Below are 14446 nucleotides of genomic sequence, written 5' to 3' on the forward strand. Positions count from 1 at the left end.
TTTCACAGAGACACTGTAGCAGGAGGGAGATAATGCCTAAGAGAAAAATCCTACGTGGCTATCAAGATGCATATGACATGCGATCAAAATTTACTTGTCAAGAAATCAGGTATTTTATCGTTAAAAAGTGTTTCCCTACAGACTCTAGTTGATGGAGTAACTTATCACTGGAATAAATCACTTCTTCAATGTAAACATTACCAATTCATAAAATCTACCAGTTAGATAATTCTTGAAAAAAAAACCTCAGAGAGTAATGTTTTTAATCTAATCGTGAACTAACAGAAGTCTTCCCTTCACTAGTTCAAGCTGAGAGATTTTAGGTCAAGGATTTTAAAGACTCAAGACCACAAATTTGTTATGAGTACAATGAATACCATGCAAGCAGCAGTTGCTTCATCTAATGAGAAAAATCTGCAAAGTATAAAAATAAACAAGGGTAACTCATAAGTAAAATCACCTTAAGCAATCTATATATATAGCAATGTCCACAAAATTCAGAAGGAAACCAAAAACTTTAGTCAAAATACGTAGTGAAGAGAAAGGGTCCCCCCATCTCTGCAATAGAAAGAAGCTACTGGTCGATAGGAAATTTTATGTTAAAAAAAAATTCCCCCAAGAGACCAAGAAAACTACTACTACATCTGAAATTAAAGTATATAGAAGTTTATTGTTTAAATTATTTGAATGTGAATGCTAAAACACAAAAGATTATCATCAAGCTGAAGTTAACTGCAATTTATGTGAAAATTGGAGGGTTTTTTCTCTCAATTTTTAAAAAAATGAAAGTTCTAATTACCAAATTAAACTTCCCTGTAGTTTAAGGGAAATGGACATGAAAAAACACTAAAGTTCATGAGTCAGACTTAGGTTTTAAACAGACAGACACACAGAGAATGAGAGAGATGTGAAAATTAAATAATTTTTTTCTTAGACAATTTTAAGCTTTACTCAAAGGTAGAAGACTTTGAGTCAGGACATAAAAAACGTATCTTACAAGAAGATTCCACTTGGCAACTCGACTCAGCAGGACTCCCAGAAATACTAGCAGTGTCTTCTGCTGTCTTTCCTCTTAACCACGAAACCAAGCAAACGGAGCCCGAGTTGTCACAAGCACTTTCTAATATGTCACACAAGGTATGACACAGGAGGTCCTTCCGTTCTTCCTCTACAAAGAACCAAACAACAAGTTACAAGGGTTTTCTTTGAGAAAGGGAGAAAAAAAAATCCTATCATGAAACTACGTCCTAAATGTGGTGATCTAATGCTGGGCACATACGCATTTTAAGGAAAAGGAAACCCCATAAACAACAGGCTTTAAATTGCTTCACGGTAACAACATGCTTGCGGGTTAAACATATCACCACTATTCGTTACAACATTCCCATAGATTAGAAAAAGGATGCTGGAAAATGCAAAATTATATATTAGAACATATTCCTTGGAATAATTTGATCGTGATGGTCCATTCCATTAAACTGCAAATGAAGCATTTAGGGCAGGTGGTCTCTAATGCAAACGAGGTACAAGGCACAGGCCTGCTTGGCCTACCTGCACCCTGCCCCACAGGAATAAGGATAATATGGTTAACACGCTGTTGGCAAATACAATGCCACAGCCCACTGCAGGTTATGCAGCATAACATAGAACCTATTGAAGCTGTGATAATATTTATGGCAAATAGCACAAATGCTCGGAATATTTTTCTCAACTTTAGCTTTTGTACTAGCAATATAGCTCAGATTGCCCCTAAGAAGCAGTCTAACTTTCTGGACTTTAAAATAAATGGTATAATATTTGTACACTTGTATGCAAAATTTTATGCTACCAGGAACTCTCTCTCCCAGTACATGCAGATCTCTTTGAAGGCAGAAACTGTGCCTTCCGCTTGATAACTCCCACAGCATGTATGGCAATCTTTGAAATGTTATGAAATATTTCTGTGAAAGAAATATTACAACTTGTTTAAAAAATCATTTTAAAAATAGTATCTCCTGCTGGGGTTAGCTCTTCAGCCATGTCTGGGAAGAGCTGCTCCGAACAGGGACAAGGAGCAGGAACATTGCCTTCAAGGATTGGCAGACAGGAATGAGGTCTAACAGGAGTAATGGTTCCATGGGATATGGGAAGGGTGTCGGGGGTGGGGCTGGGGGTGGGGGTGCGTGGGGGGAGAACAGAGTGGGGGAATAGGGAGCTGATAGCATGGATGAGATAAAGAAACAGAATTGTATGTGAACGGATATATTGGATCATGTGTGATATGGAAAAACACACGCACACGCACACCACCCCTATTATAGAGGTGAGAGGAAAAAAAGAGTTCCTAGGGGATAGGGTTAGGGGTAGAGGGGATATAAAGGGACTATCAAGGAGTTCAAGAAGAAAAAAAATGTTTTGAACTGATTGTGGTAACAATTGTGCAATACCGCTTGATGTGAGTGACCTATGGAATGTTATAGCATCTGTAAGAGCTCCCAATAAAATGATTAAATTTTTTTACAGCATCTCATTAAAACTAGTATATTATGTCTTTTATGTATAACACTTTAGTATCCCTACTAAACTTATTTGGCCTCCTTAGTTATTTGGTGGCAAAAAAAAAATGGCAGTGATACTTAACTTTTAAATTCATAATCATTAATAGGATCTATGGGATTGGTTTGGAATGCAAACTGCTATGTCTTCATATTTAATCCTGTAGCAGTAATATATTCTGCCTTCTTTAAGATGTTATAGTGAAGTTACATGAAATTATGTAAGTGGCGGAGAGATCTTTGGAAGCAGATGTTCTTTATCACCAGGTCCTCATGCCATGCCATGCATCTGACTTAATCATGCTGCAGAGGCCATGACAGCTTCATTCGCAACTGAACGCAGACATATTTGCATTAATGGTCCCACTGTGTGAGGCATTATACTAAATGATGCGGGAATATAAAGGTAATTCTGGGTTGTTGCGTGGAGCTAAGTAAGACCAAAAAAAGGCCATAATAATGGTGTGTTATAATAAACCATAATAGCTGTTGCTTAAGAGTTGATCCCGAGTCTTATCAGCCCTGTTAGACAGAAGACAGAGTTACCCCATAAAGTTTCGGAAGCTCAAATCTTCACAAAGCAAACATCTCTCTCCTGCAGAGTGATTGCTGGGTTCCACCCACCCAGCAGGTGGACAAGTTAACCATAGTGCCACAGGGCTCTTTTAGCACAACTCAATGAACCACATTATGTTTCAGGGTGAGGCAAAAACTTTGTTCTTTCTCTTCAATTACATCTCTTATTGAAGAAAACCAAATTTAGAAATATCCACTTTAAAGTTTGAGGTCAATATTGATGAAATGTGTAAAACATTCTGTAAACGATACCACTTACAGGTTAATTTTTAAGATGGATATTGTAATTAAGCTAATGACAATGGAAGATGCATGGAAATCTAAGGGAAGAGGTGAGAGGTTTTTAAAGGGAGCTATCCTACCTGGGCAATCTCTCCAAGACGACTTCTCAGAAGAAAACAGGAGCTTCTTCAAAAGAAATGCCTTTGCACAATTAAAGCAATCAGTATTAGAAAGCACTACTAGAAAACATTTTATACATTAATTTAAAAAGGGGGGAAACTAGTTTGTCCCTCCTTCCTGATATTTTGAATTACTGTTACAATTTTAAATGCTTTCCCTTCACATTCAACAGAAATTCTGCAGTTATTTATTCAGAAATATACTAACAGAAACTTGATTCGAGATCCATAAAATGTTGCTTCTTCTACAAGATATATTTTCTCATAAATACAAGAATTAATTTAAGAATAAGAGACACACACTGATCATTGTAGAAGCCCACTGTATTCACAAAGTAAATACCCTTTAGAACAGTAGCACCCACACACATTTCCCTCCATTCCCTGCAAGAAAAGACATCAAAATAGAAAGTGGCTTGGTTCTACTTGCTCAGATCTGTGACACAAGATTACCTATGAAAGTCATTTCTTTATTACCCAAAGCTCCAAACTTCCTGATTTAACTTATACAAACTATCAGGATTCAAAAGAGAAACAATTTTGTTTTGTGTTCTTTGTTAAATGTGTCAACAATGTCACACTGGGGATTCAACTCCTTTACTAACTAGAAATAATAGCACAAACTGCAAGAGGTAGAAGTGATGATTATATGAGGCAATACTCCAGGAGGTACCCTACCCCCAAAAACCAAAGCAAAGCAAACCAAACAAACCAACTAGAATCCAGTAGGCAGAGCAGAGCTTTTAGCAGTGTGCATTTTTCCCACTAGCCACCAAGCACCTCCCTGTGAGCTAGTGCACCCTGTGGAGTCGCTTTAGGAGGTTCTCTCAGGTCACAGTGCAAAGCAGCTTCACTGGAACCTGTTTTGGGTGATGGCTGATTTAAGAGAACAGAGTGTAAGCTGTGACATATTGTTTCCTGCTCAGGAAAAATGCCACAGAAACTGTTGTGATGTTGAACACAGCTTACAAGGACAGTGCTGTGGGAAAAATGCAAGTAATGAGTAATTTTCTCATTTAAAAAAAGGCAAAATGTCAATTGATGACAAATCTTGTTCTGGATGTCTGTCAACTTCCCCAAAAGACAAAAATGTCGACTCGTAGTGCATTTGGAATTCATTCCACCAGGTCAGTCTGTTAATCAAGCTTTCTATTTAAAGCTTCTAAAAAGACTGCATGATGGCGTGCAACAAAAATGGCCTGATTGGTAGCAGACTGGTTTTACCACCACAGTGCACCTGCTCACACAGCCATCAGTGTGCCAGTTTTTGGCAAAAAACATCATGCCTCTCTTCCCCGCACACCTTATTCACCTGACCTTGCTCCGTCACTTATTTTTGTTTATGAGCATGCAGAGGGACGTTAAAGGACAGCGGTTTGACAACGCAGAAGGGGTGAAGAAAAAAACAGGAAGGTGCTGTCAGTCATCCAAACAGAGGAGTCTGAAAAATGTTTCCGAGAATGGAATCGCAGACTGGACAAATGTGTTGACTGTAATGGAGAGTATTTTGAAGGTGCTAAGGTTGTTTTGTAAAAAAAAAAACTTTAAAAAAAGTCCGTTTTGGGGGGGTATCCCCTTGTATGTGTTGCATTTGGTATAGTACCAGATGTATAATAACCAGTCAATGCAAAGCATTCTAAGGAGAAACTAAATATCCGATCATATACCAACAAAATAAAAAGTTACAGACACTGTAGTCAAGGGCTTTGGATTCCCCTCCACCCTTGAAATGATAAAATCATTAATTGTATCACTACAAAATTTTGGAAAAAATGAAATAGGCACACATTAGTTTACCACCAATGAAACCACTGTTAACACATTTATATACCTCTCAGTTTTTATTTATGCCTGTTTTTAATTTTCTTACAAGTGAGAATCCTAAGGATGCGATTGTGTTTTATTATTTCCCAACAGAATTCACAACCGTCATTCTTAATCACTAATTACCTATCACATTATTTTTCTGATTTTCCTGAAAAAATGTTTAATATTTAAATTACATTATTGTACAATTAGGTTGTTTAAAAATATTCCTACTACTTATATGAAGAAAGTCAAAAGTTGTATTAGTACTAGGGTACCAGTCCATCGATGCAGGACTTTATTCCAAATACAACACATTGGAAGATGGCTCTGTGATGAATGGACAGGTGTAGACAAGTTCCCTCAGTACTACACTTGTCTTAGTCTCATTAGGACTCCTTAAAAAAAAACGTCCAATCATACCAGTGGCTTCCAACGGGATCTGCGGGACCAGTTATAGTCAAGGAAGAGCGGCCGGCTCAGAAGGCTATGACAACTGTTTTTGGGAATGCTGAAGGGGTAATCTTGATCGATTTTTTAAAAGGAAACACTGAACATGAGGGCTTCTTATAAAGTTATTTTAGCAAAATTAAAAATTGTTTTAGTTAGAAAAGGCCACAAAGTGGTGCTGAGTTTTTTTGGAAACCCTACCCCTACCCCCGTTATGACAATGTAACTAATTCATTCATGTCCTAGGACAATTTTCTTGGGAAATCTTACTCCATCCATACTACCTCCCTGATCACCCCTTCAAACATGTTTTATTTCTCCAAATTCAAAGAATAATTCAGAGGAACACAATTTAAATTTCAGAAGGAGACCCACACTGTGGTAAATCAAAGAGAGCAGGATTCCAGGGAAGGGTCAGAGACCTAGGAAGGAACATCACCTCAGAAGTTCAAAGGTCTACATAAAACATGTGTCATGAAGCAGTCATTTAACACTGATGTTTTGGTTTAATAAGGATTTTTCATGTAAAAAGATTCACCAAAGTGTAATTTTTATATCTAAGAATCAACCTTATTTTTGGTTCAAGAATAACATAGCATTAAAATTAAAACATAAATTTGTACTGTGGAACAGCATAGAAGTAAGCTCATGTCTACCAACTGCTGTATGTATTGACCATGATCGTTGGTACTCAAAAATGAGAAAAAGTTAACAAACAGAATCTAGTTAGCTTACTTTTATTTTATTACTTGTAAGATTGAACGCCTGGAGACTTTTGTTATTCAGCATATTCCGACTACTCTGACTGCATATTCATAGATAGCGCACATTTCACCACTAGTATCTCATTCAGCCCTGGTAGCGCAGTGAGCAGGTGCTTTGCTACTGACTGAAAGGTCTCCACTGGAAGCCAGCAGATGGCTGCTGTGAGGATTAAGCCTTCATAGCCCTGTGGGGCAGCTTGACTGGGCCTATAGGATCGCTATGAGTTGGAATCAACTCTATGGCTGTGGATTTGGAATCTTAGTGGTTTTCTAACCAATTTGTATAAATTATTTGTAAAACTAATCTCCCACAAAATCATGATTTTTATTACAAAGAGTTTTTGAACTTGGAAAGTCATAAAGATGGCTGACAGATTGCTTTCTTCTTATGGTTAGGACCTAAGATCTAGGATGAGGTTATCTAAAGTCCTAATTGATGCCCTTCATATCGCTAACTACTCCAACCAACTGCATTCCTTTCTTTTTATCATTATTGATTACTTCTTCATCATGGCACGTGATAAATTCTTGGTAAATTCTCATATATAATATTTATTTTTCTAGTAATACCATATGCTCTCATTTTATACTTTGAAAAAGTTTTCAAAGCTGGACTTCTTAATGATTCAGTGGTTTTAAAATTAAATTAGTAAAAACCAAATTCTTCTGATGGAAAAAGATTTCTATGGTTGTTCTACTAAAATCGTTTCTTCAAGGCAAATAAAGATAGGTATCAGGTTTTTAAACATTACAACTGTATAACTATCCTTTGTTACAACAGCAACCCATGTACAAAAATAACTACCATTTTAAAATTTTAAAACAAGAAACTTGGGCGGGTGGGGGGGAGGAACCAAACAAACGGAAATTCCACTACATTCATAACTTTCACTATTGGCCGGGGTACTATTACTGATGAAGATACAAAAAAAATAACCAACCAAACCCAAATCCATAAATAACCCAACTAGTGAGTCAATTCTGACTCACAGTGATGCTTTGGTACAGACCAGAACTGGCCCAGTGGATTTCCAAGGCGGCAATTCTTTAGCAGAGAAGGCTGCTTCATCTTTTTCACAAGGAGCGGTTGGTGGTTTCAAACAACTGACCTTGTTTGCAGTCTAATGTGGAATCCACTAAGCCAGTAGGGCTCCTAAAGGTTCAAGAACCTCATTTGCATATGAACAGGCAAGGAATCTTCTAACTCAGATAAGATTCCTACTAGCAACCCATATCTGCCTCACATACTCAATTCAATGAGTTCCAACTCTTAATTAATTCATAGTTAAATTTTATTTTTACAGCTGACCACTCATAGGCAAAGTTAGAATTGATATTATCCTACAGTGATAAGAGGTTTTATTGTGCCAAATAATTCATTGTTCATATGTATTTTATTTATGTAAGTGCAAATAAACTTAACTTTTAGAATAAAAAAATATAAATTTATATATTCTATATGTATATAATTATATATATCCACTTTACTCTCAATAGAAATAATGAATTATAGAGGATATTATTTTGGAAACTGCCACAAGGAGACTTTTTCCCTCAGATAAATACATTTTAAATTTATTTAATGTATACTTCTGAAGGGTTACCTTGCAACTATTTAATAATTTATTCTTTATGTCCAATGAATAAAAATGTTAAATATGTATTTTCAAAAAGTATTGATTAAAACAAAAGCAATATATTTTAACTGCTTCTATAATCATCTGAAGCTTCACTGCTAGAGACAAGTATTGAAGGGATTAGGATAAAATGAAAATTTAATTGTTGGTTTTAAGAAAATTACTGTTTACAGCAAATTAGTCACTGACATTAAAACAATGCAATACATTAAAATCAAAATTAAGTACATGATTTCAGATAAACTATATTTGTGCAAAGAAAAAACTTATTTTTGAATGCTTTGAAATCAGTTGCTACTAATTTTACTTAGAAAGGCCAAAGCTAAAGTATAAGAGTACCTATTTTGTGCTTATTGTAAAAAAGCTATTAAAAGCGAAGCCATGAAGATAATAACTTGCCTTCAAGTTTTTAGAAAAATCTTTTTACAGACAGAATAATAAGAACAGTATGATTACTGCTTCTTTTTGCCCCACCCACTTGTTTTTTTTTTTATTTTGACTACTTTTTCTAAAAACAGATGCTATGATGAGTAATTCTTAACTTTTTGAAAGTCAGGGAACAGTTACTGTTTTTTTCTTTATAACAAAGCTGCAAAAATAAATAAATTTGCTTTGCAAACTACCCAAGGTCTGAATTCATTGAAGTTTTGTATTACAGTAATTCATATGGAAAAAAGTTAAGTGCCTCATGAATATACAGAATACAAACATTAAAAGCAAAAAGTAAAATGCAGCATTTGAGCAAGTTCCTCTAAGTAGTTGGTAAAGTAGCTCCTATTACCTGAACAGGTGCAATAACAGCACAAGGGCCGCCTTCAAACTGTTCTAATGCAGATCCCTCTGATTCACTAAACACAAACCCTAAAAAATGAAAACAAATAACGAAGGTTAAAAATGTAATTCAAGTAGTGGCTACAAATACTATATATTTTTAAACATTAAAAAAATTGTAGGTCAGTTGAGGGGGCTATATTTCATATAACTGTATTTAATAGTTTAAACTATTAATCAACTGTCCTACTAGTTTACCTTTCCCCTCCTCTTAATGTTCTTTGCTTCAAAGATCACTTATCAAAATATCTATAGGTAACTCAGAGGTAGTGGTTCTCTACTTTGGGGAAGAATTAAGGAACTTTTCCAAAGAAGCTACAGAACCTATGTTCTCTCCAAAATATATATAAGTATACATATAAACCCTTTTAAAAAAATCTCTGGTCTCCGCTATGGGGGATACACTGTGAACTTTATCAAAAAGTACGCTAAGATTAGTTTCATAAAATATAGTTGTAAATGAAGTTGACCACCTTCCCTAAAACTTAACTACTAATAAACTTACTGCTGACCGCTGATTGAAATTCTTACTAATAAAATAAACAGTTAGCATATACTGTGCATAAGTATTATGCTACATTCTCACAATAAAAGAAACTATAGGAGTGCTCCCATGAAAAGAAAACATTTTGAGGTTGATGATGGCATCAGATGTACAAATGTGTTTGACACAATGGATGGATGGATGGATGGATTGTGATAAGAATTGTATGAGTTCCCAATAAAATGATTTAACAAAACAACAAATAAACATACATACGGTTAAAAAATAAATAAAAGTATTCCTATGACAACTGTAAAGAAAATCCAGCTAGACCAGAGGATGTACACTGGTACAGATAAGAAACATAGGGAATCCAGGACAGATACACCCCTTAAGACCAATAATGAGAACAGTGATACCAGGCGGGTAAGGGAAAGGTGGGAGAGGAAGGGGGAACCAATCACAATGATCTACATATAATCCTGTACCTGGGGGACAGACAACAGAAAAGTGGGTGAAGGGAGATATCGGACAGCATGAGAGAGGGAGTGTTGGGAAGGGAGGAGGAAAAATGAGGAGCTGATATTAAAGGTTCAAGTAGAAAGATAATGTTTAGAGACTGATGATAGCAACAAGTGTACAAATGTGCTTAACACAATGGATGCATGTATGGATTGTGATAAGAGTTGTACGAGCCCCCGATAAAATGATTTTTTTAAAGAAAACAAATATATATATATATTAAAAACAAATTAAAAATTTTAAAAGAACTCCCAGTAAAATGAATAAAAAATAAATTACAAAAGAAAACTGTAGAGAAAATACATACGTAATTTACTTATTGATACCATAAACTTACATCACCTGAGTAGAATACAAATCGTCTTCGCACTGAGTAGGCTGAGGAAAAGTTTGAAAAAGAGGGTTTGGCCTTTCTGTGTTAGGGATGGAGATGGAAGAGTGGAGGAGATAGATGGGGAGGCAGGAGAGTCAGGAAAACCCAGTGTAATTTCAAACACGTAATTTCTGGCTGTGGTGTAGTGATTTACATTATATGACTTTTCTAGCCAGTCTTTGTCATTCCTACCAAATAACTAGTTAGGACTACACAAATATGAAGAATTTGTGGCCCCCACAAAGGCACTGGGCAGATTGCTATTAATCTAAATAAAGTACATGACCTCCATACGGAGGAGACCATGTATAAAGGGTGTATGAAAGTCTAACATGGGAATTGATCATTTTTACCATCCCACTAAGTTTAAAATAAGCTGTTTCAGAAGCAGAAGAGAGGGAAATGTTACTATCATCCAGAAAGAAGAGCCAGAAGTCAGGTACAAAGCATATTAATTGATCCTGAGATACCTGCATGATGAAACTCCTTGATCTAGGAGACAGAGTTAATGCCAGAGAAGCAGTGGAGAGGTGACAACAGCAAGAGTATAAAACAGAGTGGTGAGCTTCCCAGGATCCACAATGTGAAAGCCGAGTACCTCCAGACAGGAGGTTCATGTGTGAACTGGGTTGCCTCCAGGCACTTAATTGACGGAGCTCAGTCCTCATAGCCATGGAGGTAGAGCTGAACACCTTCAGTCTGAGCTTATAGTACAGTGAGTGCCCCTCAGCAAGTCGTCAGACACTGGATAGGAACAGCATGACGAAGAGATCTCGGACCAGAGAAAAGCATGGCTGTGTGTATGGCTAAGAAGTATTCTGCCACTCGACCTTAGAACTGTATTATGAATATTTCTGATCCTAAATTGTAGGCTGTTAACTTTCCCCATAAATGCCATAACCATGAGTATGGTCTGTGAGTTCTGTGTGGCCACTGTAATAAATTACCAAACCCAGCAGAGATTGCATTGGGAGGAATAGTTGGGAGTCAGAAATGGTAAAGAAGGCTAGCGGGTGGAGGTATGCCCAACCTTGGGCTGATAGCGAATTTGATTCTTCTTACCCCTAGTGAAATCAGAGGTCAAATGTTGACCCCACGACATTTAAACACTGGCTGACTACTGTTGCTTGCTCACTTCTCTGTATGGTACTAAACATTCTTCCACCATTTGTTTTCATTTCAGTGTTCCTATCACGGCCCAAAGCAGTTTTGAAAAATTGGAATCCTTCCGCAGACTGTCTCATCTCAATTTGTCTTCTGGCACTGTTTCTTCCACATCTTCTTCCTCATTGTCTGGCACCGTTCAGAAGTACTCTGCTCCATCTAGTCATTTGTTACTTTTTCTAGGGTTCCCATTGTCCAGGTTTTCTGTAACCAGAAAACTGGGAGTTGGTGTTCCTTTTCCCTTCAAAGCTGGGGAGTAGCAGCTCTATAGATAAAGGCAGGCTTGTTCACAAACTTGACTGCATTTGGTACAAAACAGTGGGTAGCCTATCTCTTCCCACCTTAAATTCTGAGGCTTGCTTCTTACTCTAGTATTAAATGTTTTGTTTTCCAAAGAAGGGTACTTTCAATGGCATTAAAAACCTGTTCAGACAGGTATCTTTTCTTCTTTTTTAATCATTTTATTGGGGGCTCGTACAACTCTTATCAAAATCCATACATCCATCGTGTCAAGCACATTTGTACATATGTTGCTATCATCATTCTCAAAACACTTACTTTCTCCTTGAGCCCTTGGTATGAGCTCCTCATTTTTCTCCCTCCCCGCTCCCCCCTCCCCCATAAATCCTTGATAATTTATTACTATTTTGTCATATCTTACACCTTCACCCACTTCTCTACTGTCTGTTCCCCAGGGAGGAGGTTATATGTAGATCCTTGTAATCTGTTCCCCCTTTCTCCCTTACCTTCCCTCCACCCTTCTGGTATCACCACTCTCACCACTGGTCCTGAAGGGTTCATCTGTCCTGGATTCCCTGGGTTTCCAGTTCCTATCTGTACCAGTATACATCCTCCAATCCAGCCATATTTGTAAGGTAGAATTAGGATCATTATATAGTGTGTGTGTGTGGGGGGGAGGGATGGAGCATTCAAGAAATAGAGGAAAATTGTATGCTTCATCACGGCTACACTGCACACTGACTTGTTCGTCTCCTCCCCGCAGCCCTTCTCCAAGGGGGTGTCCAATTTCCCACAGATGGGCCCTGGGTCCCCACTCCGTACTCCCCATCATTCACAAAGCTGTGATTTTTTTTTGGCTTTGATGCCTGATACCTCATCTCTTCGGCGCCTTGTGATCCCACAGGCTGGTGTGCTTCTTCCATGTGGGCTTTGTTGTTTCTGTTAGATCGCCCCTTGTTTATCTTCCAGCCTATAGAACCCCAGATTCTATATCTTTTGACAGCTGGGCACCATCAGCTTTCTTCACCGCATTTGCTTATGTACTTGCTTCAGACAAGTATCTTTTCAATGATTTTTTTCTTTTAACGATTTTATTGGCTTATAATTCACATATCATACAATTCATTAGTTCAATCATAGGAAGAGCTGTACAATCACAGTCAATGTGTTTCTTGGCAGCACATGCGAACCTGTCTGCTGCCTCTTGGTTGACAGGAGCTGCTTCTCTTGCTATCTTGACCTTTTAAAGCCAACCCTCTTTCTAAAGTTATGAAATCATGATAGGCGGCACAGAATTCTCCAGCTTTAGAATGTTCATCTTCCTTTTGCTTTAAGTTGTCATGTAATGACTTCGGTTTTTCTCACAGTATGGTCTGTAGGTATACTTTTCTTACAGAAATCTTGTAGCAACATAAAAGCTGTTTTCCACAGGAGATAAAAAAGTGTTTTCCCCAAAAGTGCAAAATTTCACTGTTGCTGGCATAGCTGAAGTGACTGCTACATGAATCTCTCTCTCTCTTTTCCACATTGACCTTTATTGTTGGATTAATTTGTCTCAACATGGCAGGTAACCATAGCAGCACAGTGTAATCTATAGTGCATATCAAACAATCCAAATTTTTCTCGTAATGCCATTTTCTTTGCTTCTTAGGAGCATTACCAGCACCACTACTGGCATTTTGAATGAGCCTCAAAGTTATCCAAGTCTCATGATATTGCAAGAAACATTAAAAAAATTTGTGAGAACTAAAAGATCACTTTTTACTATGATATAAAATTTACTGAAGGTGAAATGCTCACATGATTAGTGTGACATACATGTTGTTTTAAACAGATATGCATAATACTTGAGCTGTGTTAATAACAACAGGAGGTGACTGTAATTATGACAGCATACATTATGTATAATAGTTAACTTTATGCAGTTATACATTATTACACTTGTTTATATTTCTCTTTAAAGCAAATGGCATCATGTAGTCTGTAATTTTATGTGGGTTTTGATAAAGTTAAACTTTTTACGATAGATTTACATATATTTTAGTGTAATGAATAGTAAAATGGACTAGTATCTAGATATTCTATTCATTTGTAGTGTACCTGTTTCTAAATTTTTGTTCAGTATTTCTAGGCTACATAGTTTCAGTTTTTAAAAACTATCAAAAATAATTTCTGAAATATTTGTTAGGGGAAAAAAATCCATGCGTAAGTGTACTCATATTGTTTGGGGTCAGCTGTTATTTAATTTACTCTAAGGAGGACTCATATGGTCCAACTACTAAATTCAAACAGAATTTTTAGTGCCTTTCCAAACAGCATGCCTGTGTTTTTAATCACGTCAATCTTTGAATTGAAAAATGAAATGACATCATAGACATACAATGTGTTTCCATGGTTCTGTCTTAACTTAAATATTACTCAGCCAGGACTGCCAGCAGATAGCAATGAAGTCAGGAGAATTGGGTTACTATCAGGATAGCTTTAGGTGAATTATTTCACTTCTGTATTGCTCAGTGTTCTTATCCTAGAAAGGATCATTACAATTCCAAAATGTGCTAGATCGATTCTGGCTCATCAAGACCCTACGGGGCAGCGTAGAGCAGTCCCACGGGGTCATCTAGCTGTGGTCTTAGCAGGCCAGCACCCAGTCTTTTCTCTGGTGAA

At 36.9% G+C, this 14446-nt stretch overlaps 1 protein-coding gene across 4 annotated transcripts in view; it reads right to left on the bottom strand.

Annotated features, from left to right (window-relative positions):
* The window catches only part of MINDY3 (MINDY lysine 48 deubiquitinase 3), a 100930-nt gene that overhangs the window by 80316 nt on the left and 6168 nt on the right, over positions 1-14446 (bottom strand). For 2 of the 4 annotated variants that reach the window (XM_075552442.1, XM_075552441.1), the window contains exons 2-4: positions 8950-9029; positions 3473-3533; positions 998-1168 (exon numbers count right to left, since the gene is read on the bottom strand). In XM_075552442.1, the coding sequence (XP_075408557.1) occupies positions 998-1168; positions 3473-3533; positions 8950-9029 (312 nt within the window). Of the gene's footprint in view, positions 1-997; positions 1169-3472; positions 3534-8949; positions 9030-14446 lie in introns of those variants that run through there. The other 2 variants (XM_075552444.1, XM_075552443.1) reach the window with 2 other exon arrangements.

This window comes from Tenrec ecaudatus, chromosome 6, assembly GCF_050624435.1.
Source record: "Tenrec ecaudatus isolate mTenEca1 chromosome 6, mTenEca1.hap1, whole genome shotgun sequence".
NCBI lineage: Eukaryota > Metazoa > Chordata > Mammalia > Afrosoricida > Tenrecidae > Tenrec > Tenrec ecaudatus.